This window comes from Mixophyes fleayi, chromosome 1 (genome assembly GCF_038048845.1).
Source record: "Mixophyes fleayi isolate aMixFle1 chromosome 1, aMixFle1.hap1, whole genome shotgun sequence".
Classification (NCBI taxonomy): Eukaryota; Metazoa; Chordata; class Amphibia; order Anura; family Limnodynastidae; genus Mixophyes; species Mixophyes fleayi.
In genome coordinates this window covers 268,583,836-268,609,726 of record NC_134402.1, presented here as the reverse complement: position 1 = coordinate 268,609,726, position 25,891 = coordinate 268,583,836, and the positions used below count along the sequence as shown (strand labels likewise).

At 40.6% G+C, this 25,891-nt stretch overlaps 2 protein-coding genes across 3 annotated transcripts in view; one reads left to right on the top strand and one right to left on the bottom strand.

The window, feature by feature from the left end:
* Positions 1-25,891, bottom strand: part of BNC2 (basonuclin zinc finger protein 2) — a 453,763-nt gene that overhangs the window by 416,224 nt on the left and 11,648 nt on the right. The window lies entirely within an intron of this gene.
* Positions 15,500-18,054, top strand: LOC142107921 (uncharacterized). The gene is made up of 2 exons (XM_075191588.1): positions 15,500-15,569; positions 15,602-18,054. Exon 2 carries the CDS (start codon positions 16,089-16,091, stop codon positions 17,448-17,450), a length of 1,362 nt encoding a protein of 453 aa, XP_075047689.1. The 5' UTR covers positions 15,500-15,569; positions 15,602-16,088; the 3' UTR covers positions 17,451-18,054.

Here is a 25,891-nt window from a genome sequence, read left to right as displayed (position 1 = left end):
TCCAGAGCCGGATTAACAATAGGGCTAAAGGGGCTACAGCCCAGGGGCCTAGGGCAGCTGGGGGGCTCACGGGCATTTACCAGGTCATGGGTGTCCCTGCCCCCGGCTCCGGCTGTCACTGTTCAAGGAGAATGGCAGGCAGCTAACAGCAAATGTTATGCTGTTAGCTGCCTGATGTCACTGTAGGACTTACGCGGCGCACAGTAATCTCCTTATCGAGGAGATCGAGTGACAGTGAGACTATGAGTTATAGTCTCACACTCACGAGATCTCCACAGTAAGGAGATTACTGCGCCATGTAATTGCTACAGGGAGTGGAACAACAGAAGGAGGTAAACTCACAGGGGTTCCTCATTGGGGGGGTCCTCACAGTACCCTTAGCCCAGGGGCCTCCCTTCCCTTGATCCAGCCCTGCATACGTCTAGTAAGTACTAGCACAAGAGGGGATTATCCAGCATTAACATTGGAGGTGTGGAGGATAACATCTTTCTAACTGGAATTTTCACCTTTTTCTTCACAATAATTGCACATTTGTTGGTGGACCTTTTTAATGCGTTGCAATTTACTGCACTAAATTTCAGAGTCTATGTTTGTTTTCTCCACATATCCATTGGAGGAGCTATCCATGGACATCGTGGACGAATCCATGAGAAGATTTATATTAGTTGAACGATGACGTCTTCAGTAATTTATCTGCTTTTGTGCACACTACAGGTTTTTCAGACGATTATGGGGCCAATCACACGATAAATGACTGGTCGACCTAATATCGCATTAGTGTGTACGCTCCAACAATGAATGATTATCGTTCCAAAGCTCATCGTATCATTTGATTCGATTTTTAAACCAAACTAAAATTCTCGTTCAGTGACGGAACGATGTTGTTTCCATCCTGTAGTGTGTATGCACTCATGACCAACAGTGTCCATAGAGCAGAGTCACAACCTTTTCAGCAGATGGTTATGACAGATGAAGAGCGCAGATCAGAAATTAAATCATGTAAAATGTGTTTAGTGTGTTCAAAAGAATCGACATGCTCATCGGGACTTTTATTCAGTCATAGGTAAAATCGTTAACTATATCGCATTGGGAGAAATTTTCTGTAGTGTGTACTCAGCCTTACTTGTATTTTGCACCATGAGCATATGTACTTAATTGTGCTTTTTCATGGATGCGTCTTATCTTGTGAACGCTTGGACGTAATGGGTCCAACGCTATGTGAGCCCCACAGTGTTTAATCGATGTCCGACCTTTGTCTCCTGGTTCACTGTAATGCCGCCTGTTAGTCTCTTAGCAAAAGAATTTGCATATCCTCCTTTATGTTTGAAAAACAATGATACATATATATATATAAATATATACATACATACATACACAGAATCAATGTGTGATGCACCTTGGTGGAACAAAGTTTGTTGAGTGAAATTTTAAATTGATACTGAAATCTATTGCTCACATTGCATAAATATTATAGTAAAATAGCTGCAAAATTGAAGCTAACTATAACCACGTAGAGAGCAGTGGGGTCAACCACCTCCTCTGGATGTACAGAGGTTTATATTTGAGACAATCAATATGTCAAACATGCTGAAATTAATTGAGCAGGTGAGGTTCAGCCAGTGTATAAAATCTCTATTTCTAATTTAATGCTGAGATCTCCTTAGAGATTAGTTACAACCCAGAAGCTTTGCATGTTGAACTAGGAGTTGATAAGAGAGGAAGACCAATGTACACTGGGGATTCCCAGAATTGCTTTTGATGATGTAATTGAAGGCTCCTATCAATTTGAATCACTTTGAAACCGAAAAGAGTGGCATGTCTGTCACAGGAACTTTGTTTACTACAGAAATACAGTAAAACACAGCAACACAAATATGGTAATCTATTCCCAATAACTTAAGCACCAAATGTGTGAATTCAAGGAAAATCAATAAATTATTAATCCACTGAGGGCTTGTTCACATATTGTACTACTAACACTGTCTTATTTTAAGTCGGTACAACATGCACACACTGCAAAGGTTATGTCTAAATCGGGACAGTTGGGAGGAAAGCATAGTGCACTTAGGATAGAGCAGGAATCAGGATAATTAATTGCAATGCAGTGTATGACCACCATTCACTTACTACCATGCTATAATATCCACAGCCAGGAAGTAGTTCCGTAGTTGCGTAGTTCCCAGCACAGTGGAAATTTGAGCACTTTTATGTGAATGTAGGGGTGAGCTGGTATCAGGATCAAATTTTGAAAACTATTCTTTGTGTGCTATGCATGTGGTCAGCCTAGTGTGACCACAATCCACATCGCATACACAGCGCACTTAAGTGCTGATATCTGAATTGCAAAACACTGGACTGAGAAACCAATGCAGTTCTCAGTAGTTGTATTGAATGGCATATGTTCTGAAATGCCACATTTGTATATAATATTACAAAATTATGATATAATAAAAAAAACAGCACAATTTATGCATATAAAACAATGCGACAGGAGACTTAATAGTATAGACCATAAAGAGTAACTCCACACCCAAATAATTAAAAACCTAAAAAAAAGTGTGGCGTTCAATAAGTTAAAGGCACATTTTACAGTTTTCCTTTATGAACTATCCAATAGTCATAAAATAATATATTTATGTAAAAAATGTATACAGAAAGGCTTCCGTACATTCTGTGACAGTGCCTTCTGCAATCAGCAGTTAAACAACCTATTGGAAGCACCACCATTGTTCTTTCTTTGTATTTTCTGATAGGATCTGCCTTTCCATAGTGCAAATAGAATGACTTTACTTTCTTATCAGACGTGTTTACATGGGAGGAAAGTGGGACAGAGTAGAAGTGCCCTCCGAGGACCACTAAAGGCTGCCAGCTGTGTATAAGCAACTGATACTCCCATAAGCTGGGTACACACTACATGGTTTTTGTCCAATAATCGGCTGAATCAGCCGACATACGACCGCTCGTTCAAAAGTCGGGTCAGTGTGTGTAGTGACACGGTGGTCGAAGTCTGCCCAAATGGACGATTCTCGCCTCATTTGGTTGGTCGTACCGTTTAATATTTTCATTCCAATTTCCTTTCTGCTGTGTAGTGTGTATAAACTTCCGACCGATCCACGACAACCCTCCCGATACTTCCTTGACCTGGGGGGCATGTATGTAAATTTGTGATTCCTGTACCAGTCCCACGTGGTGCAGTATCCGCATATCACTGACTTGTGTTTTGTATAGATGTGTATTGCACCTGTCTGGTTGCAGACTAATACACTTGTGTAAAGCACGTGTGTTATTACCCTTTGCATCTATGTTGTGAATCTATTCATATTTACCCTTTATAAACTTTAACCTTTATAAACTATTCAACTTATAAAGTCATATTAACCTTTATTAACTAACAGTTGCAAAATGCCCAGAATAAATCACACAGTGTTGATGCAACAGTTTTATTGCAGGTAAAAAAAAGTGAAAAAAATTGTATTGTCCTCTTGAACCAATCTTTGCTCCAAAAAAATCTTCTCTTTCTCCTTTTTTCTCTTTGGTTCCGTACCTGCAGTCTTCTTGCCACAGCAAGCAGGAAAAGTGCAGTTGATTGTTCTTCTTCTACTCTATCCATTGTAGGTTTACAAATAGGAATGAATGAAGAGATAGTGTAGCCTTCTCTTTTTATGCTGCTTTGGGTGTTAACTATAGTGAAAGCTCTGCCCCTTTATGCTAAGGTCTTTGGTATAATGTTACATGCCCCGCAAATGTTGCTTCAGTGTGTACAAAATTGCAATCATTGCTCACGACAACATGGCTATAAAAAGTCACTAAAAGGACGTCCGATCTTCCCTTATCATCTAAAACAGGATAGTGTGTATGCAATCCATGGACTGAGCGATCGGACCGATCACATGTAAAATTGATCGGCATAAAATCTTGGTGGAAAATTCTGTAGTGTGTACCCAGCTTTAAAAAATGTATTTGCCGAAAGATAGAACCTAAAACCAGACAGTATATTCACATTTATTTTCCTGTGCACAACAGAAGGAGGGTATAATTTGGAATACCTCTATGAAATAAGAATGTCCCTCTGAAATAAAAACAAAACTATACTTATGTTAGATATGCCGTTTGCATGATCCGCTGAAGTCCCAAATGTCTATAGCTGCTCCATACCACTGTGATCTCCATTCTTGCCGCTTGGCCTGTTTGAATCAGGAAGTAAGAGAGCAGAATGTTGTGGAACCATTATAACGATTGGGGATCTCTCTGGATCTGGAAAATGCCTATGTGGTAAGTAAATACATTTGTTTTTTATTTTAATTCAATTCACGGCACCTATTAAGTTTTTAATTTCAACATGCGTAAGTAATTAGGCATGTTTGGAATTAGGAATGAGGGCCCAGTAATAAAACCATATAATTGTTGAAAACAAATCCCAACAATAAAAGGATACCTACAAATAAAATTATGAATGAAACTACCACATGCAAAGTGTTTGAATAAATACACATTTGTCTAATGAAAATTACTTCCAATTAATAACATGAATTTTTCTTAATTTCCTAATAATTATTGAAAAAAAATACGTTGACATGAATACATCTACTCTCTCTGAACAAGTGAACATGCAGACAATAAAAAAGACCATTTCTACTGACACTATATTAAGTATTGTACATTGTTGACGTTAGGGTAGAGACAACAATAGACAATTTTATTTTGTTTTAAAGAAATATAGGGTGAGAAATAAACCAGACCATGTAAAGATGTTTCTGGGAATTGTATCCTTCCAAACATTTTAGTTTTACACACATAAAATTCAATAGTTGACTACTTGACAATTCTGCCTCCAGAATCAACACTGTAAAATATATTTGTTTTAAGCTGACTTCAGCGAGACTAAGAAATCTGAAGAGAAGTTTACGGAAAACTGTTCCTCTTTTAACTGTGACATATTTCTTGTTTGCTTTTGTATGCTCAATATTTAATGCCACCCACCTTTCACTACCAGTACAGAATCTGGATTCTGATGTTACTGACATTAAACCTACTTTTTACAAAACTGCTGATGTGGTTGCCATTTTGATCAATAAATAAGCCGTTTCTGGAGACTTAAAGTATCAAGACAAGTATCATATCAAGCAATAAGAGTGAGCAAAGCTTAAGGTATGGTGGCTGCAAATACAAAATATATTATTTTAGTGCTTTAGCTCTGCCTATATACATTATGCATAAAGGACTACTCAAGAGGCAGGATCAAAATCATATTTAACATATGTATCATTTTATACTTTTTTTTATTGGCTAGAATAGCAATGTATTGTAACAATAAATAGGATTACAGCAAAAATATACACAATCATTCATTTGTCCATTGCTGTTCTGTTCATTAGTATAAGTTAGGCATAGGACCCATGAAGATGGATAAATTAAGGCTCCCAGTAATTTATTGTCATAAATAAAGCTAAAACCACCAATCTATCTCAAAATCGTTATTATACTACGTTCACTAATATATTATTTCCTTAATTAAATCTGTAGGACGTCTGTTACATCACTGTACTCACACGCTACATAGGAGGTTGAAGATCCTTTATATTACATGGCCCTGTGCAGTGTAGAGGATAATTAAAAGGTTCACAATATCTTAATTAATATAAATGTTTTGTACAAATCTGTGCATTCCAGTAATGTAATTTCTACGTAAAGAAATAACAACATGCTATCCTTTGTTTCAGCTTTTAGTCCTACATCAGGAGTCTTTTAGTCATTGTTAGAGCTGTGAATGGTGCTTTAGATGCGTGTAGCGGAAGCAGCAGGGACTGCTCCATTACATTTTATTTTTTGAAAAGTTTTTACAAAATTAACAGATTCATTTTTGGCAGAGCTACAGTAGAAAGATTGAAGAGTAGAATACATTTTTGTATGAATTTATTTTTCAGTTTAGTTGTTCGATGTCAAACGCAACAGAACAGTCCTAAACTCATAGTTCAACACTATATAGCAGAAAAAGAGCCTTATTGGCACTAATTTAACTAGATCTCTGTTGAATACTGTAGTAGCAGAGAAACGCATCAGGTTAAGGCTACTTTCAGTTGGGACACAAACCATTGCAGTTTATGGATCCCTTGGATTTATACACAGTTATTTAATATCCAGTATACAGACATACATAACAAGAGACTCGACCCACGCGTTCAGATGCTTGGTGAGCCGCCTATATTAATGAATGTATCCTGCTGATAACTATATCTTTTGTCAGAGCGATAGGACACATCTGTTCCTAAAGTGACGTTTAATAATTAGTGGCCGATGATTATTACTCCATCTCTGGAACTGCAATATCTCTAAAGTGGTGATAGTCACATTAGCGATAGTCACATCACCAACAGAGTAAATTCGTGCAAAGTAATGCAGATTGTAATAAACACGATAAAAAGGAGATGCAGACTTAACTTAAAAAAGACACAGTAGATCCCCAACATGACCGATACACGACTGATATATTTAGCAATTGGAGGAAATGACGGCACTTGCTATTTACGTCACTGATCTGCACGACAGTCACATTTCCCAATTTAAAGCGCCAATACCATCACTCGCCGCATTTACAATCTAATATTAAAGGTTAGAGTTAGGGTTAGGGGTTAGGGTTAGGTAGAGGGTTATTGGATTGTAAATGGATTGTAATTAGATTCTTATTAGATTGTAAATGTGACAAGTCCCATGGCATTGCGGCTTTAAGTTCGGAAATTTTACTGTCGCTCTCATGAGTGACGTCAATACCAAGTCCCGTCATTTCTTTCAATCGCAAAATATACCAGTCGTATACCCGACATGTCGGGGATCTACTGTGTCTTTTATAAGTTAAGTCTGCATTTCCTTTTTATCGTGTTTATTATGATCAGCATTATTTTGTAGGAATTTACTCTGTCAGTGATGTGACTATCGCTTATACGTACCCAACCCCTCTGAAGTGCTCTGTAAATTACATTTTGGTCTTCCTAGGATGGTATGTTCCTAAGGAGAATGGTGTCATTGCTATAAAATGATGCCTTATAGTCTATATAAGGATCTATATTATTTGTCCTGATACTTGAATGACTGATTTTTATGTTTGTTTTTATCTGGCATATTAATATCCATTTTTTGTATAAAAGTTTATGGTATTACTTAATAAATCAATAGATTGTAACATCTGGGTTACCTCTGTGATGTGACTGTATACTGTATTATATTACTTACACTTTTTATTATTGGCCTGTTTGACAGACAACTAGCCCTCCCCACCTTCTTTTTGTTTTTGTCTAAACTCATAGTTGCCTACTATGAGAAGATGTTGAGTAAGTCCTCCTGGACTCATGAAAGAGCAGGCAGTTCTCCTGCAAGGGCACTTAATTGCCTGCAAGGTGGGGCAGAACGGGCTGCGATAACACAAATCGCGTCTTGCTTTCATCCAATGAAATTCTCAGTATTCAGGGGCATGATGACAAAATTAGTGTCATTGACCTGTCCATTTGTTGATATGAATAGTGTCATCAAACTGCGCCCACCTCTTTGTTTCAAATCTCTGAGAAAGGAGATTGAAATTAGGCAAATATGCCTAAACTAATAGTAGAGCAAGATGAAAGATCAGTATCATAAACCTGGCCCCTTTCTTGGTTGCCTGGGTGCTGGGGATTCATCTGAGGAATCTAGTAAGTGGGACTTTTTTTTTTTAACTGAAGAAGTTTTGAAAAGGCTCGTTGAGTCTTAGTTCATGCATTCTGTATTTTCTTTTTCTTTTATTAACTTTATTTATTGCAAGCCTGTACAATCTTACAAAAACAATTGAACAGAAGTAAAATATATCAAGAGATCCATAATAACAGAGATAAACATAGCAAAATAATTCAGAGATCATGAAATAGACATGTGAATTGTCTGAAACATGAACATTTATCTCAAAAGAATAACAAACCGATTTTGTTAAAATATTCACTAACAAATAGTAGACGTATTAAGATTATCAGCCAGGGTTTATATTATTTTAGGGGGAGAGGGAAAGGTAGTTGTAAATAACAGGAAGAAGCTCAAGGGGGAGGGAAAGGTAAAGAGCAAAATACAAACAAAATACAGTATGAAGGATAAAAGTTTAAGACATGGAAGGTAGGTGGATATTGTTATGCGACGCCAAAGGTTCCCAGGTTTTTGTAAAAGATTTTGCCGAATTATTAATAATAGTGGTCATGTATTCCATAAGGTAAGTATATCATATTCAATTTAAAACGGCAGAAAAGAATGGGGAATTTGTGATTTCCCAGTATCTTTTATTTTCTTATGGGAGGACACAGTAACATAATTTTCTGCAGATCTATACTTAATAGAGAACATTACAAAAATACACCATAGATGGCAACATTTAAACACAATTTCCAACTTTTAAACACAATGTACAGCAAACTGCAGAAAAATACATTGGCACAATATTTACAATGTATCTCAATTTGTGCAGCATTAAGCATGGTTGCCCAACTGGTAGTCTGTTTGTCTGACTGAGCCTCTCAAGGGTTGTATTCTGTTTTCTGTTTCACTTAGATTTTCCATATGTTTTGCCTGACCACATTCTTCATAGAGTAACTTTCAACATTATTGTTTTAAATATCCTTCCACCTCACCCAACTTGCAGAACAGTGAAACAAAAGTTGCTACCAGTCTATTAACATTACCGCAGTACCCATCTTATTACGTAAAGCTTTCCAGCTTTTATCTGAGTGAATATTGACTGAGGCCTGGATAAATAAAAGCATTGGTTTTCATCTTGCATGTAGATGTGCAGTACAGAATTTCTGGCAATAAATATATGTCAATGAAGATGAGAGCATTTGGGTATATATTTTATATACCGGTAGCTTATTATTATGAGAATTGCATTTAGATACAGAACACGATAATTGGTGCTATGCAATAGAAATGAGTGAATCTGTCCAAATTTGATTTGTCAAAATCACAATTTTCATAAATCTAAAAATGTATTTGTAAAATAAAACTGCTTTTCCAATGGGACGTTCTTGTCTAGCTCTTTTTCTGTGGCCTGACTAATTGGAGCTAGGGAGGGTTTTAGCAATGTTTTTCAAGCTTTCCTTTTTAAACTTGCATGACTTCTGTTTTTAAAATTTCACAAATGTGCTTTTGTATACATTTGCAATATTTATTTGACGGAAAAAAGAATTTTTAAGATTTAATTTTTAGGTGCAGTTGTTATAAAGTATATTAAAATAATATCAACCGCACCTAGTAGGATATGTATTTCAATACAAAACAAGTATTTATTAGACATAAGATTTTCTGTCATAATAAGGATAAAACATATTACAATAATCTGTAACCACAACTACTGTCCTATTTATTTCAGTGAAAAACAGTTGTTATTTTTTTTATAAGACAGACAATTTTCTGACGCTGTAAGAATAGAGTATATTCCAATATACTGTAACTCACCTACTGCAGTATTTATTTCAGGGAAAAAAAAGCTGTTTCAAAGTAAGGGTGACTTTAATGTACAGGGTATGGAATACATGTAAAGCTGGGTACACACTACAGAATTTTCCACCAACTTTTTATGCCGATCGATTTTACATGCGATTGATGGTCCGATCGCTCGGTCCATGGACTGCATACACACTAGCCTTGTTTTAGACGATAAAGGGAAGAGCAGCCGTCCCGTTAGCGACTTTTTACAGCTATGTTGTCGTGAGCAATGACTGTAATTTCGTACTAACTGTTGTGGATCGGTCGGAAGTTTATACACACTACACAACAGAAACGAGATTGGAACGAAAATATTTAATGGTACGACTAACCAAATGAGACGACAATCGTCCATTTGGGCAGACTTTCGACCATCGTGTCACTACATAGACTGACCCGACTTTTGAACGAGCGGTCGTATGTCGGCTGATTGAGCCGATTATAGGACAAAAACAGTGTAGTGTGTACCTAGCTTAAGACAAGCTATTGAACTGAAGTTGACTCCTTATTGTTTGCTTAAAAGTGATTGGTTTTAACTAATGGGAGGTATTATTTATCTGCTTGCATTTTATCCAAATCAGGGTCAAGTCGCAAATTTATTTTTTATTCCTGAACTTCTGACACATCGATTTGATCAATCAACTATGCAATTACCCATATACAATACACAAGTGATGTCATTATATGAATATATTCCTGTTAATAATATATGCATAATCAATGTGGTATGATGCCATCACTTCAGTGTTCATCAGGAAAACTTGTGTGTTATAAAGAATAAGGCACCATCTTGCTGTAAATCATTACGGATATTAGAATTCACCTTAGATTTCTGTGACCTGTATGAAAGCACTCAACCTACAGCCGTGTATCTTTATAAGGTCACTCTTAACTGTGACTTCTTTTATCTATATAACTTACAGTAGAGAGTCCATTATCCCATATATACAGTACAAGAAGGGACACAGAGAAAAACATCCAAAATACAAAACAAAAAAATTAAACATTATCAGGGATAAAGTGAATAAGTTCTGCAAATCTAATGAAACATTTTATACTACTATTTTAAAGCACCAAAAAATCTAAAATACAGGTTGCATATAATACCTAAAGATATAACAAAGAAAGAAAAGATCAGGCGCTAAGTGCTAGAGCTAAAACTATATAAGATAAAGCCAGGCTCTAAAAGAACAATTTTACAATTAGGCATAATTGCCCTTAGGCTAGATGCACACTACAGGTTTTTCAACCAATTATCGGGCCAATCACCCGATAAATGACCGTTTGGCCAGATCATTAGTGTGTATACTTACACCGTGAATGAGAGTTGTCCCAAATTACCGATTGTCGTTTCATTTGATTGCTTGTCCTGTTTTAGAAACTCATTCTAACCGCCCTCCGATCCTACATGATTCAACTGATTCCACGACCAACTGCTGATAGTTTCATAAACAGCGACTCCTTTCTGGGCGTGTGTATGTAAATTTAAGATGCTTCTTCCTCTCCCATGTTGTGCGGTATCCGAACGTCATATGGGAATAATATGCTTTTATTGGAGAAGCAATAGTAAACCCGTTTTACATGCTCCATACAACATGTTTGTGTTGCTGTATGCAAGTGTATACAACAGTATCTATTATATTAAAATAAATTGTTAATGTACAGTTGCAAACAAACGTACACTGTACACAAAGATGTGTTATAGAATGAATGGCAATGACCTATTTCCTTTTCCTGAATCTGAGTTTGTGGGAGTTTTTTGCTGGTGATGTTCAGCCCTTTATTTAAATTTCTTCAGGAGCCCATATATCATTTCAGTGTGTACGGAATCACAGTCTTTTTAGCCGACATTATGCCTGTCAAAAATCGCTGGCCGGACGCTTGGTCTTGCAAAATTCGTTATGTATAGTGTGTGCGCATGAATCAACCGACTGATCGGATCTTCAGTCGTAGGTACAATCGGTGTAGACAAAACATTGGTCAGAAAATTCTGCAGTGTGTACATAGCCTTACCCTCAACACATGACAGTGCCTCTACAGATTGCCTAATAAATCTAAAAAAAAACCCAGAAAAAATAGCGAAATGTTCTTACTCATAGAATTTAATTCATTTTAATTAAAAAAAGTCGAAGTACATTAATAGACAACAATAAAATCCAAACAGTTATTCGTAACAATAAAAACCCTTCAGATTTTATTGTTGTTGTCTTTTAATGTATTTAGATTTTTTGTTATTAAAAGTTATGAATTTAGCCAATCCTAAAGTACATTCTGCCATTTATTAAGTTCTTTAAATATGTATTAAGCTCTAGATAGCTGGTATATTTATACAGCCCTTTCCTTTTGCCTGTTTTGTATATTATAACTAGCAATCAGATCTGCTGACGCACACGTTTAAATTTGTAAATAAGTATTATGATTTTATAGATTTTTTTAGATTTTTTATTTTAAAATAAGTTTGTTAGAATCAGCTCATGATGATAAACATACTCATACTTACTGACAACATGAGAAATCAATTTTGTGAAATCACTACATAGCTAGCTTTGCCAATTATTTGAATGACCACTTTGAGACTGCAGGGTTTTTGCCCCTTCGTTACCAGACCAAATTTAAAATTTTACGATGTGTTGATTTAAATAGAAATAACGTTCAGATTTTTTTGCATTCCGCACAAATGAATTTTCTGTTATTTTTTTTTTCTTTACACAGGATAGATAGGGCTTTCTTTGGGTAAAACAATAGATTAAATTGTTTTATACGCACATTATATAGGGATTAGAATGACAAATACTGAGGGTCTGTTGTGATTTGAAGGAAAAAACTTCCATGGGTGGAGTTCTCCTTCAATTTCTGCCATTGTATGAGTTTTGTTAAGTATATATTTGTTAATGTTTCAAGAAATCTTTTAAAATTGGATCACCAATGTTGGTGATATTGTTATCATTATCAGTAGAGGCAGCTATACATAGAATTTAGCTTTTATCAAATCACTGACAAAGATGTACTTAGGTCGTTTTGGAATGCAGTTTTCTCACTTCTCAACAGTATGTAATTCTTCACTGATTTTTTTGTTAATGGGTTAGTAAATAAAGAAATGGTCACATTCATTGTTGTACATGTATTTAATTACTCAAGTGTAAGCTAAGGATGATGGGATTTGTAGTCAAACAACTGCAATGCTGTGTTTCCAGATCTTTATACAGCTGCTGTGTGTTATTTTTGCTCACTAAAACAATATTCTGCCCTGCTGTAGAAACCTTCCACTGCAAAATGTTAAAAGCAAATAAACATACCTTATTTCATCACATAAATGGTTAAGAGGGCAAACAAGGAGCTATAGTGGTGAGTGCTTTCATTTTATTGCAAGCCCTCTACAACTTGTTAAGAGGCACTGATGCTTTATGATCATAATAAAGGAAACATTTAGGTGGTAATGTTAGCAGCGCATTGTAGATAAAAAACACAATGGCGAAATGACAAGCAAGACAATAATGGTTTTGGGACAGCTGTATAAATGATAAATGCTACATATATTTGGTGTGATGATATTTAAGGAAGAAAATGCTTTTGATTTTATCTCCACAGCTTTGCTTCCTAATGGCTCAGTGGAGGTTAAGGCTCTTATTTTTCCACCCTTATCTATAAAGTTACAGAACAGTATGCAATGCAGACTAAAAATCTTCTTATCAATTAAAATAAGAAATGTAGATTGAGGTAAATAACTGTAACTATGTGTTTCTGAAACAAACAGTAAGGGAAAAAGTGGAGAAATAGTGATCAGTGGAAAGAAGGAGGGCAGCTAAAGGAGAAGTGTGTCTTAAATGTCTTAAATGTGCAAAAATACAACAGAGGGATTGAATGAGACCGAGGTGATATAAACGCTGAGGAGGCAGGCAGAGGAAAAAGTACAGGCATACCAGGAGTTAACTTATCTGGGTGGTGGTAGAAACCTGAGTTATCCAATCAGTAGAGCCGGAAGGGGAGGGGTTAGTTTTTCTAGAAGAGGCTTATAACATATAGGAAAAGGATGTGACTTCCTCTTGCCGGATAGATTTGTTAGAGTGAGTATCTGCTCTGCTGTCCTGGTGAGTATTGCTATAAAGGACCTGTTTTTACACTGCATCATACTGTGCCTTACTGTTTAGACTGTTTTGATACTGTTATATGCTGTGTTTTGCTGTATTTTATAGCTGTTTATTCTAGTGTGCCTTGTCATTCTGTGCCTGTGTTTTCTTTCCCTTATTTTAATCTAGTTTGCTCTGGTTTTGTCCCTGGCCCCTTACCTATTCCTTCCTTGTCCTTAGTTTCTTTCCCTGGGTCCCCTTAGTGCCATTTTACCTTTCTTCCCTACCTCCCTCCCTGTTCCTGTGCTCCACCATGCTCCGGGCCAAGCGTGTCCGAGTCCCCCCCCACCGCCTGGTCGAGGCTGCCATTCCCTCTGCCCCCCTTTCTAAGCGGTGAGCCCAGCTTCGGGACTCGCCGCAAGAGGTTTCCAATCCCTCCCCCTCCTTGGTACCTGGTAGGCAGGGTCCTTCTGCCGCGGCGGCGGCGGCGAAAAAAGCATCTGCGCATGCGCAGCAGCGAGCGCGCGGACACGGACGCGTGCGCCCGGCCGTGCATGCGCAGTCCGGTGCGGAGGTTTCGGTGGCCATCTTAGTAGCGGGCGCTCCCGGAGCGCCCGCCGGTCCTCCCACTGTCACCAATGCATTGGAGGTCTCTGTTGATCCTCCCCCCGCCAGGGACCCGGTGGTCCATTGGGTGGAGGGGGAAATGCTGCAGGCTCTGCCGTTTCACAAGAGGGGTCTATTGAGGTGTCAGAACCCCCTCCTTCCCACAAATCTTCTGACTGTCAGCTATCTCCGGCTGCAGCTTTTCCCCAGGCAATCACAGCAAGTTCCCTGGTCTGTCCCCCCTCTCCAGCAGCGAGTGTCCCTACCCGCCTTCCCCCCCCTCCTCTCACAGCCAGCCCCGTTCATGTTTCCCTTTCTCCTCCATCCCAGTCACGGCAGTTTCACCTCCCTACTTTCCCTCCCTCTGCTCCCCCTGGGGCATCGTTTCCTCCTGGGATTTCTTTCCCTGCATTCCCCCCCCTTTTCCTCGGTACCCTAGTCCCATTTCTTTTCCCTTACATGTTCCTCATACAGGTGCGGCAGTTTCTGCTACACAGAGTTTCACTACAGTTTGTTCATCGGGGTCGGGCATTTCATATCCGGGGGGTCACACGTCTTTTCCCCCTAGGTGCAACCCCGAGGCCGCTGTAGGGCCCACAGCGATGTCTGCCCCCCCTGGGGCTGGGTTTTATCCTCCATGGGCAATGAGATATGGGCCAGGTCAGGTGCCGGATACAGGGTTCCATCAGTCCCCCTTACAGTGGCAAGGGGTTAGTTCGGACAGGGGGCCACAAGGCCAAGGGTTTCCGGTTTTTCCTTTTCCTTTCTCATACCCACCTTGGGGATTCTCCCCGACTTATTTTCCCCCTCCATCGGCTTATGGGCCGTATTTCTCTGGTCCCGGCTTTCCGGGAAATGTTGTAACCTCAAGTGCTTCTTCCACAGGGGCCGTCACCCTCGGGGCAGCAGGGTCGGAGGGTCCTCGGGTTCCCGTTTTCTCACCGTCAGTGCTGTTAGGGCATATCGACGTGCGGTTGATGACTGGGGGGCCGGTTTCGGGGCAGGGTCCAGCGTCCTCCCCGGCGGGCCCTCGGGTTGTTCCCTGCACGGCGACGCCAAGTACATGGAGTCGGCAGACAGGTGCTGTAATGGCATCTAGCCAGAGTTTTAGACATCAGAGTATGGCACTGCCGATGAGCATGGGAACCGGGGAACCGGGGGTCCCAGGCCGGAGGGTTCTTCTTCTGTTCCCCCGTCTGCAGGTTTGCCGGGGCGTGTGAGATCGGGTTGGAGATCTGGACGTGCTTCTTCTGCGGAAGCCGCATCATTGGCCACGGTGGGCCCGTCATGTAGTGTGGAAGGAGGTGGCCGTGTAATCGGTGAGCATGCCAGCGGGGGGTCTGGTTCTAGCTCCGATTTCAGTTCTTCAGCCTCGGAGAGTGAGGTTTCCGGCCAGGTCTGAGAGTGCAGACGCAAAGTTGGTGAGGCTCCTGAAGAGGAAATTGCATAGTTCCCGCCGTAGGGCGGAGGTTGGAGGCGGAGAGCCTCGGGAGGACAGTGGTACCTCGGGAGGCGATGTTGTGCGATGTGCTAATACAGCGGTCCTCCGTGATATCAGGAGCAGTATGCGCAGTAAGATACGCGCTGGTCGGTTTGTGGACATGTTTGCCATCACAAAGAGGGCTAAGGATGGCTTAAGTTCACGTTCTGGCGTGGGAGAGGAAGCATACAGGAACTTTCAGAGTTGGTTGGAGGGCTTCCTAGTTTTTGCTGCATGTTATTTTGAAACCAGGCCAGCTAAGCACATGAACGTGATTAAGTACATTTACTTAATACAAGGAATGTTTACCCGATCCAGGGGTATTATGTGGAGGCGGTACGATGAGGCCTTCCGAAGGAAGCAGGATGGAATGTCATTGATGGATTTCGGGTGTAAGGATGTGGAGGTGTGGTTGGATGTGACACAGCCGAGGATGGCTGGTAATGACGTGGGTGTGGCAAGAAAGAGGCAGCCCCCGGTGTGGTTTGGTCAGCCCTTTCGAGGGAAGTGTTTCGCTTTCAATGGGGGCCAATGTGAGAGAGGTGCGGCCTGCAGATTCAGGCATGTATGTTCGGCATGCAGTGGGGGTCACCCAAGGAGAGAGTGCCCCAGGAGGAGCGGTCCTGCCGCTACCGATAGACCCGCCACTGAAGGTGCGGCTTGGTAAGGCGACGTCGCCCATTGTTTTGGTTGAGCTTGGGAAATGGCTGGGTTGGTACCCTGATAAGGGGGCTGCTGAGTTTTTATGGAATGGTTTCAATGTTGGGTTCATATTGCCAGTGACAGGTGTGGTGCAGACTGGGACGCCCCGGAATTTGAAATCGGCTACGGAATTGCCGATGGTAGTGCACGAGAAAGTGTGTAAGGAGGTGTCCTTGGGAAGAATGTGTGGCCCCTTTTCAGTTCCCCCATTGCAGGATTTAGTTCTTTCCCCGGTGGGGGTGGTGCCAAAGAAGGAGGTGGGGAAGTTTCGGCTAATCCAACATTTATCTCGCCCACAGGGTACATCTGTGAATGATGCGATTGCGGAGTCTGAATGTTCGGTTGGTTACCAGTCGTTTGAGGATGCATTGGCATTGGTTCAGGGATGTGGCGCGGGGGCGCTGTTAGCAAAATTGGACATTGAATTTGCGTTTAGGTTGTTGCCCCTGCATCCTTCTTCATTTCGGTACATGGGCTTTCGGTTGTCAGATGGGTATTACGTGGATAAATGTCTACCTATGGGATGTTCAGTGTCATATGCGTTTTTTGAATGTTTTAGCACTTTTCTCCACTGGTCTGTGGTGGCCGGTTCGGGGCATCAGAGTGTGGCCCACTACCTTGATAACTTTCTGTTTATTAGTCCAGTGGGTACAACAGTATGTCAGTACTTGTTGTTTTCTGCTCAGGCGTTGTTTAGGGTGATGGGAGTTCCGGTGGCAGCGGACAAGTCAGAAGGCCCGACTGTGAGGTTGTCATACCTAGGTATTGAGATTGACACGGTGGCGGGTTGTTGTAGGCTTCCAGCAGAGAAGGTGGCTAAGCTGAGGGGAGTAAATGATACAGTTCAGAGTGAGTGTAAAGTGCAGTTGAGACAGGTGCAGTCACTGCTTGGTCTTTTTAATTTCGCCTGTAGAGTCATTCCCATGGGGAGGGTGTTTTGTCGGAAGCTGGAGATGGCTACGGTTGGGGTTACAAAGGCAAAGCATTTTGTGAGAATGTCCAAAGAGATTAGGGATGATTTGGCTATGTGGCGTTTGTTCTTAGAGAGTTTTAATGGAGTTTGTTTGTGGTCCCTGCCTGGCGCCAATAGCGTGGAGTTGTAATTGTTTACAGATGCTGCTGGGTCTTCCGGGTTTGGGGCTTACCTGGACGGGAAGTGGTGTGCAGCAGCTTGACCAGATACTTGGCGTCAGGAGGGTCTCACGAGGAATCTCTTGCTGTTGGAGTTGTTCCCCATCATTGTAGCTATCGAGTTGTGGGGAGTTTGTCTGCATAATAGGAGTATATCTTTCTGGTGCGACAATTTGGGGGTAGTCCATGCTATTAATAATCAGAGGGCCACCTCCCTGCCAGCTCTAAGGCTATTGAGACATTTGGTTTTTAGGTGTCTGACTCTCAACATCACTTTCAGGGCAAGGCATGTGCCTGGGGTAGATAACGGGATTGCGGATGCTTTGTCTAGGTTTGACTGGAATAAGTTTCGTTTGTTAGCTCCGCATGCGAATGTGTCTGGTGTTTCATGGCCCGATTTTGTCTGGCAGATTATAAGGCCGGCGTAGAGGATCTTGCTAGGCGTTCGGTTGCACCTGGGACGTTAAAGAAATATTGGGAAGCTTGGTCGTCCTGGGAGGGTTTTTGTGGATCTGATGAGGCTCGAGGTAAGACGGGGCGACAGCGCATGCTCGCGTTTGTGTGGCATTGTTTTCAGGCGGGTAGATCCAAAACATATAGTGTCCGCTTTGGCTGGTATTTCGTTTTTTTCTGCAGATTACAGGTAGTCGGGATGTTACCAAGCAGGAATTGGTGCGTAAGGTTTTAAGAGGTTGGGCTAGAATTTCCCCCCCCATTAGTAGATAAAAGTAGACCTATTGATAAGAGAATGTTAGTGAACTTGGTGAATGTTATCACGGTGGTGGCGACGGATGAGTTTGAGGTAGCCTTGTTTTGGCTGGCGTATGTTATGGCTTTTTTCGGGGCTTTTAGAATAGGGGAGTTGGTTGCCTCATCTAGGACGGCTGTTGATTCGGGCTTGCTTTCCAGAAATGTTGTGGTTCAGGATGAGAGTATTGCTTGTAAAATTCATAGATCAAAGACTGACTCGTTGGGTAGAGGGAAGTGGATCACTTTGCAGCGGAACCAGGATATAGCGGTTTGTCCAGTAGAATTGACAAGATTGTACAGGGATATGTCTCCTGCTCTTGGTGGTAATTGGCTTAGACATAGTGATGGTTCTCCCCTTACGAAGTTTCAATTTTCAGCAGTATTCAAAAGTTACGTGGTTAAGCTTGGTTTGAGTGCAGCGGACTATGGGACGCATTCCTTTAGGATAGGGGCAGCTACGATAGCGGCAGAAGAAGGTGTTTCTAGGCAGAGCATTATGGCTTTGGGTAGATGGAGGTCTAAGTGTTTTAAGCGGTATGTTAGGCCAGCTGTGGCGCTCTAGGCTTAGACGGTGCGATGTAGTAAGGCTGACCCATGACGTTGCGTTGCTTACCATGTTGAAAGGGAGCGCGGAGGGTTTTGCCATTTCTTTTCTCCGGGGGCCTGATTGGCGGTGGCACCCCGGGGTTTCCGGTTTTACCTCCGCATGGGTCACCCTGCGTCATGCACGAATGTGGCAATTTTTTGTTTTCCGTATTAATTATGTTACTTTTTGCCATTGAATTTACATGCATTGTTACTCCATGTTGCAGGTGTATGTCAGGATGGGAGGAGTATTTGGCTGGTCGGCCATTCATTTGTTTTTTGGGCCGGTAAGAGCGGCCCTGCTCATGATTTGAGCAAATTTCCCCGGGCAGAGTCAATAAGATGGATAGGTGTTAGGGGTATGCGTTGGGCAGCTTTGTTGAATATACTAAAAGACACAGAGACCCTTCAGAACTTATTATTCACCTTGGGGGAATGACCTGGGTAAGTGGTCCAGTTTAGAGCTCATCGAACAGATTAGATCTGATGTCGAGGCCTTTAAGTTACATTGGCCAACAGTTCACCTTATATGGTCCGATATTATCCCTAGGCGCAATTGGAGAGGGGCGGATAAACCAGCTCAGATTGAGAAAGCTCGTGGGAACGTAAATAGGGCGGTTCGGAAGATCTTTCAGGAAGTAGGTGGTGGCTGCATTAGTTATCCTTCCATAAGAGCGGTGTTGACGCAGTACTATAAGCCCGATGGTGTACATTTGTCTGATTTGGGTATGGCATACTTTATAGAGCAGATATTTGGTTTTCTTGTTTGGCTATGAGAGGTCAGTTGGTGGCGGGGTGCGGTTCCTGGTGGGGAACCTTAGCTGTGGCGGTAAGCAGCCCAATCAGTGGCCATTTTGTTACATTGAAGGCGTAGTAGGCACTCTCCTCTTAAAGGGATTGGGCAATTAGTCAGAATAGCCCTTTGGGGTTAAGGGGCTCTACTTAGGCGGGCGGGCCTCAGCTAATATGTCAAATGAGGGAGTTTGGCATTTTACGCCTAGTCGGGTCCAAATTAGTTTGGACGGAATTTACAACTGGTAGGTGTGGCCTGGATGCCGATTGGTCTGTTTAGGTTGGCCACCAATTTTTCCCCAGCAGGTTCGTTTCTAATAAATTCCTGACCTTTCAAACGCCAATTCAAGTCTCTGTGTTGTTATTTTAGTTTGTTAAGTTAACTCTGGTAAAGGTTAAAAATGGTATAGTATGTGGTCCACCATAAGCGGTTTAATACAACAGAGGGATTGAATGAGACCGAGGTGATATAAACGCTGAGGAGGCAGGCAGAGGAAAAAGTACAGGCATACCAGGAGTTAACTTATCTGGGTGGTGGTAGAAACCTGAGTTATCCAATCAGTAGAGCCGGAAGGGGAGGGGTTAGTTTTTCCAGAAGAGGCTTATAACATATAGGAAAAGGATGTGACTTTGTCTTGCCGGATAGATTTGTTACCCACCCACCCATCCCCTATTTGTGGTATTGGTACTGGTTCTTGTGTTTATAAGTGGCGGTAAGCAGCCCAATCAGCGGCCATTTTGTTACATTGAAGGCGTAGTAGGCACTCTCCTCTTAAAGGGATTGGGCAATTAGTCAGAATAGTCCTTCGGGGTTAAGGGGCTCCTCTTATGCGGGCGGGCCTCAGCTAATATGTCAAATGGGGAAGTTTTACGCCTAGTCGGGTCCAAATTAGTTTGGACGGAATTTACAACTGGTAGGTGTGGCCTGGATGCTGATTGGTCTGTTTAGGTTGGCCACCAATTTTTTCCCCAGCAAGTTCGCTTCTAATAAATTCCTGACCTTTCAAACGCCAATTCAAGTCTCTGTGTCGTTATTTTAGTTTATTAAGTTAACTCTGGTAAAGGTTAAAAATGGTATAGTATGTGGTCCACCATAAGCAGTTTATAGACCCTATATAGGCCATACTTGCCTACTCTCCCGGAAGATTAGGCAAAGCTCCCACATTTGCCGAAATTCACGGCAGTGAATGAAGTGGGTGGGGCTTAATCGTGTCAATAATTTCCGCCCCTCCATTCAATGCTGTGAATTTCAGCATTTTATAGTGGGGGCGGGGCTATGGTGATGTGGCAATGTCACCACGCCCTCCTCTTACCCCATGTCACATGACTTCTCCCCCGGATCTCCCATATATCTAAGTTTGTTAGATATATTCTCTACAGACTTTCCATCTTCAAGTGGGCCAGAGGAGAATGCCTTACCAGCATGTGAAAAACCTGGCGAAACTGGTTGAGATGAGTAGCGCAAATAGGTTTTAGTGCTGCTTGGTCTAAACCACTAATTTCGTCCAGATATCACGGTGGTTCTAGGCCAGCGTAGATAGAGGACTGCGGAAACCCAGCCCACACAAAGGTGAAGCATCTGCAGGAAAAGCGCTAGGAAATTATTAGATTATAGGATAGGGTTTAGCATAGTGGTTACATTTGCATACTAAACCTTTAGCGGGAATCTAGTAAAGGGAAATTTTGTTTTTCTGTTTCAAAATTGCCGTAATGAAATAATGAATTAACTGTAGAAACTCTTAAATCTACTCAATGGGGATTTATTTCCAAATCAGGCAATCGTGGTTGATTTGAAACTGGAGGAATACTGTCGTCTTTTTCATTCATTTGAATGGGCTATGCTTTCTGTGGGCACAGTAATCTGATTGAAATAAATGAGTGAAGCTCAGCAAATCTCAAGCGATGTTCTCATGCTAGTCAATTGTATTTGGCTGAGTGGATACTGACTCCAGCCCCATTAAATATAATGTTATTAGCTTTAGGGCTCTGTAAAAAGTAGTACTTATTACATGTTAGGGTTTTTCCTTTTTTTTTCTTGCTCCTTTTAAGAAATAGATACTAATGTGGAGCTAAAAGTTTCAGCTGGTCCTGGCTGACAGGGCATGCTGGCGCCTGTAGTGCCACAAGACCTAACGTATCCTGACAGCCGCTGTCATGTTGACAATTTTAGTTTCATAAGTACTGGCATATCCAAGTGGCCAATGGCTGTCATTGCTTGCTGGAACTTGTAGTATTTATTTCTTTAATGGAACCTTTCTCAATGCATTTCAATGGGCTTTCTGCATCCATTGAAATAAATGTCAAATGGCAAATTGTATTCACCTCAATTATTCTCAGGCAATCTTGAGTGCCTGAAACCAGTGGAATTATTTTCATTGCAATTTTTGTGATTTTGAGGTTTATGGCGATTTTTGGTTTGAGGTTTGAAAAAGTAATAATTTTCATAGCAATTTGAGTATCTTATATATGGCTAATTGCAAGTTGCCATGTAAATCACAAAAATAAGAGGCTTATACAAATAAACCTTTAGTAGATATCACCCTAGTGTCTATTGTGAATGTTTAACTGATAAAAACCCCCCAGAGATGTGGACTTATCCGTTAGTGTTCGAAATACACCAAGCTAGTTTTATGTCACGGGCACCTAGTAATTAATGGGAAGCTGTAGATCCAACTTACAACAATATTGGTTATTTTGAGAAATTCTCCATAATGAGGTGCCTGCAGTAGAGAGAGTGCGGAGGGGGGGGGGGGGGGGTGTGAGTATCTGATAAATTATGGGATATCTGTGGTTGAGACTGATGGGGTGTGGCTTTCGCTTTTGAACTAGACTATAGAATCTGTGCTACCTTGTCACAAGCAGCTAAGTTTACGCTTGGTCACATGTTAAAACCAGTGGTGGTTGTGGTCAAAATGTGGAAGCATATGGTTTGTACATTTAAACATGAATTTACTTGTATTATTTATTATTATTAAGTGTGCCTGACATGCGCTTTATAAAAATTACAAATTAATGGTACAGCCTGAAAAAAATCTTAAATGCAATATATAGTTAGTAAGTAATACAGAAAGGCTTTCTTCCCTCTCCGGCTTGTACAGTGATTCCTGCATGGCATTATAACCTAAGCATTCAAATTAGCTATTGGAGTGGCCAGAAGATCACATGTCAGTAATCTCATGTGGCCATTCAGAATCAATGGGTTATATTTTCTATGCAGTGGTTCCGATTCCCAGCGCTTTAAAGTAATTTTTTAAAACTGCACTTTTATTAAAGACAGAGCCCATCGGGTTTTGTCTTTAATATAATTGCCATTTGAAGAAAATGACTACAATGGGACAAGAATTGGCCGTTCTACAGAACTGACGCATAGTAAATTTACCCCAATGAGTGGCCTCTGCTGCCGGAGTAATGATGTCACTGGGAGCTCGTCAGGAACAAAGTAAACATGTTCCAGCCAGTGGATTGGATGTTCATGATCTCTTTAATATCCATGAATTATTATTTTATTACTATTTATTTATTTATAAGGCACCACAGATTACGCAGCCCCAGATACAGAAGTGAGTAACAAATAGATCAGGTAATACACATAAGTATCATAGATGAGTGTGAGTAATGCTGTGGGGACTCACACAGAGTGCAGCAAAATACGTAACAGGACGTACAAAGGAGTCAGACAGTAGACAGACATAGGACAATAGGTAGAGAGGGCCCAGCCCACGAGAGCTTACATTCTAGAGGGAAGGATGGTGAGAGACAGTAGGACAAAATGGGTGGAAATACCCAGCTATAAGCTGACTTTAATATAAGAGAATCTATTTAAAAAAAACTCATAGTAACTGTAACATATCTATATGCTGTTTGCTCAGTTTTATAGTTAGGACCTGATATAGGGCAGCACAGTGGCCTAGTGGTTAGCACTCCTGCCTTACAGCACTAGGGTCATGAGTTTGAATCCCAACCATGGCCTTATCTGTGTGGAGTTTGTATGTTCTCCCTGTGTTTGCATGGGTTTCCTCTGGGTGCTCCGGTTTCCTTCCACACTCCAAAAACATACTAGTAGGTTAATTGGCTGCTATCAAAAATTGACCCTAGTCTCTGTCTATCTCCCTCTTTGCCTGTCTGTGTCTGTGCGAGTGTGTGTCTTTATTAGGGAATTTAGACTGTAAGCTCCAATGGGGCAGGGACTGATGTGAATGAGTTCTCTGTACAGTGCTGCGGAATTAGTGGCGCTATATAAATAAATGATGATGATGATGATGATGATATAGAGTTAAAAGTTAAATACCGACTATGGCTGTCATCATCATCAGCATGAAAACTGTTTTCTCTTTTTTAACAAGCTTTTCACCCCTCTCGGCATACGTTTGATGATTGACTTTACAGTGTGGGCTGTGGGGATCACTGTATTTAATCTCTACACAATCAGCACATTTTTTGGGTTTAGTTGCCGTGTAAAAAAAGGATGCAAATGTACTAATAAAGTTGCAGATAGCTAATTATACATTGGAATATATTTACAGGCTATCCATTAGGGTCTCTTTCTACAGGAATGTACATTAATGGGTACTCCATTATGTGGCTGGATATATTATAGAGCATAATTATCTATATGTAGACAGATACGTATTAATTATTATGCATGTTATCTAGACACTACTGATATTAATCCTATAACATTACTTGATACAACCAACTGTTGATTTGTTCTACAAATTTGTCCAAGAAATGTAGGTAAATTTAGTTAGGTAAAGATCAATAACTTTTTGCTAACGAGGCACTCAATTCAATATATACTTTAGCGCAATATTTAATTTATTTTTATGTAAATTTTAGGTACTGTAAATCAGAGATACACTCTGCAGCTTCTGTGGAAATACAAGTCCCATCATGGCCAGCTAAGGTCGCTAGAACTCGTAGTCCCACAACAAATGGGGAGTAATGGTTAGTTTATATTAACGTTGCTCTCAACTGCGGCCCACCTGCCGCCTTGGGCCTCATGGGCCGTCCCTGGCATCCAAAGTAAACACACCAAGCTTCATTTGATGTTATCTTATTTTTCATTGCCTAATGAAACCCAATAAATCTAAAGTTATGTACTAAGATAGGTCGCAAAATATTTTCTACCTTTTAGAGAAGATCATAGAGTCCAAAAGTCTGGCAACCAATGCTTTTTGCTATCTAACAGAAAATAACTGGCATAATATGGCCCCTTTGTCAGGTAGATATCTTACAAATAATGCTGTATATACAAGGCATATAAAGATAGAGCAGAGTGATGGGCAACATGATACACTACAGGCCAGCATGGTGTGACCCTCTAACTTCCAAAGGGCAGCACATTACCTTACATCTCTTTAATAAGTTAATATAATACATTTGATGATAGAGACCGCTATCTGTAATAACATATCAACAAGCATTTTAAACAAGTGTTACAAGCTATAACAAACAAATCTGACAATAAAGTAGTTGGGGGCACATGTGATGGCTCGGTGTGCCACTTCTTGCCCACCACTCTATCTATTTATCTATCTATCTATCTATCTATCTATCTATCTATCTATCTATCTAATCTATCCACAGAAATTAGACATAAACACAGTTCACTGAAACATATAATTAAAATTAATATCTTCTAACTGATAATACAACGATTTGCAAACATTTTTATACACCTCCTTATTATACAAAACTGTAAATTGGTATCTTCAATGCAGCATCAAGGAGCCCATTTATTTAACAACTATTTCCAGTGAAAGGGTGTTTTCAACAGAGAGCTTCTCCCTATCTATGAAAGGCGATTGCTCCATCCGTTGAAGAGATTTGCCTGCTTCCTCCAGTGAGTTTCCCCATGCAAAGCATGAGGAACCCTATTTATACAAGGACTGTCGGTACATGTACCACTGCAATTTTCCTTCCACTACTGCAATCTCAGGATGGCAATGGCAGAAGATAATAAAAGGAAACAATACGGTTGTAAATAAAGCATTTTTTTATTTTTAAAAAGTTAATTTTTTTTAAAATATTTTAAATCATTAATTTTATGTTTTTTCCCCCCACTAAAATCGCCAGGGAACTCTTCAAAAGTAACATCACTGGTTTTAGACAGTCGAAAGTGGCTGAAAAACAGTTAGATGATTGAGATTTAATATTCATTTCTATGCTGGAACAGATCCACAATAGCGTAGTGTTGCTTTGCCACCACTCCTATTATTTTCTTTGGGGTTGGAGTTCAGTTCCTGTTCAGCCAACCAAAAGCAGACAGAATGTAAGCATTATCTGT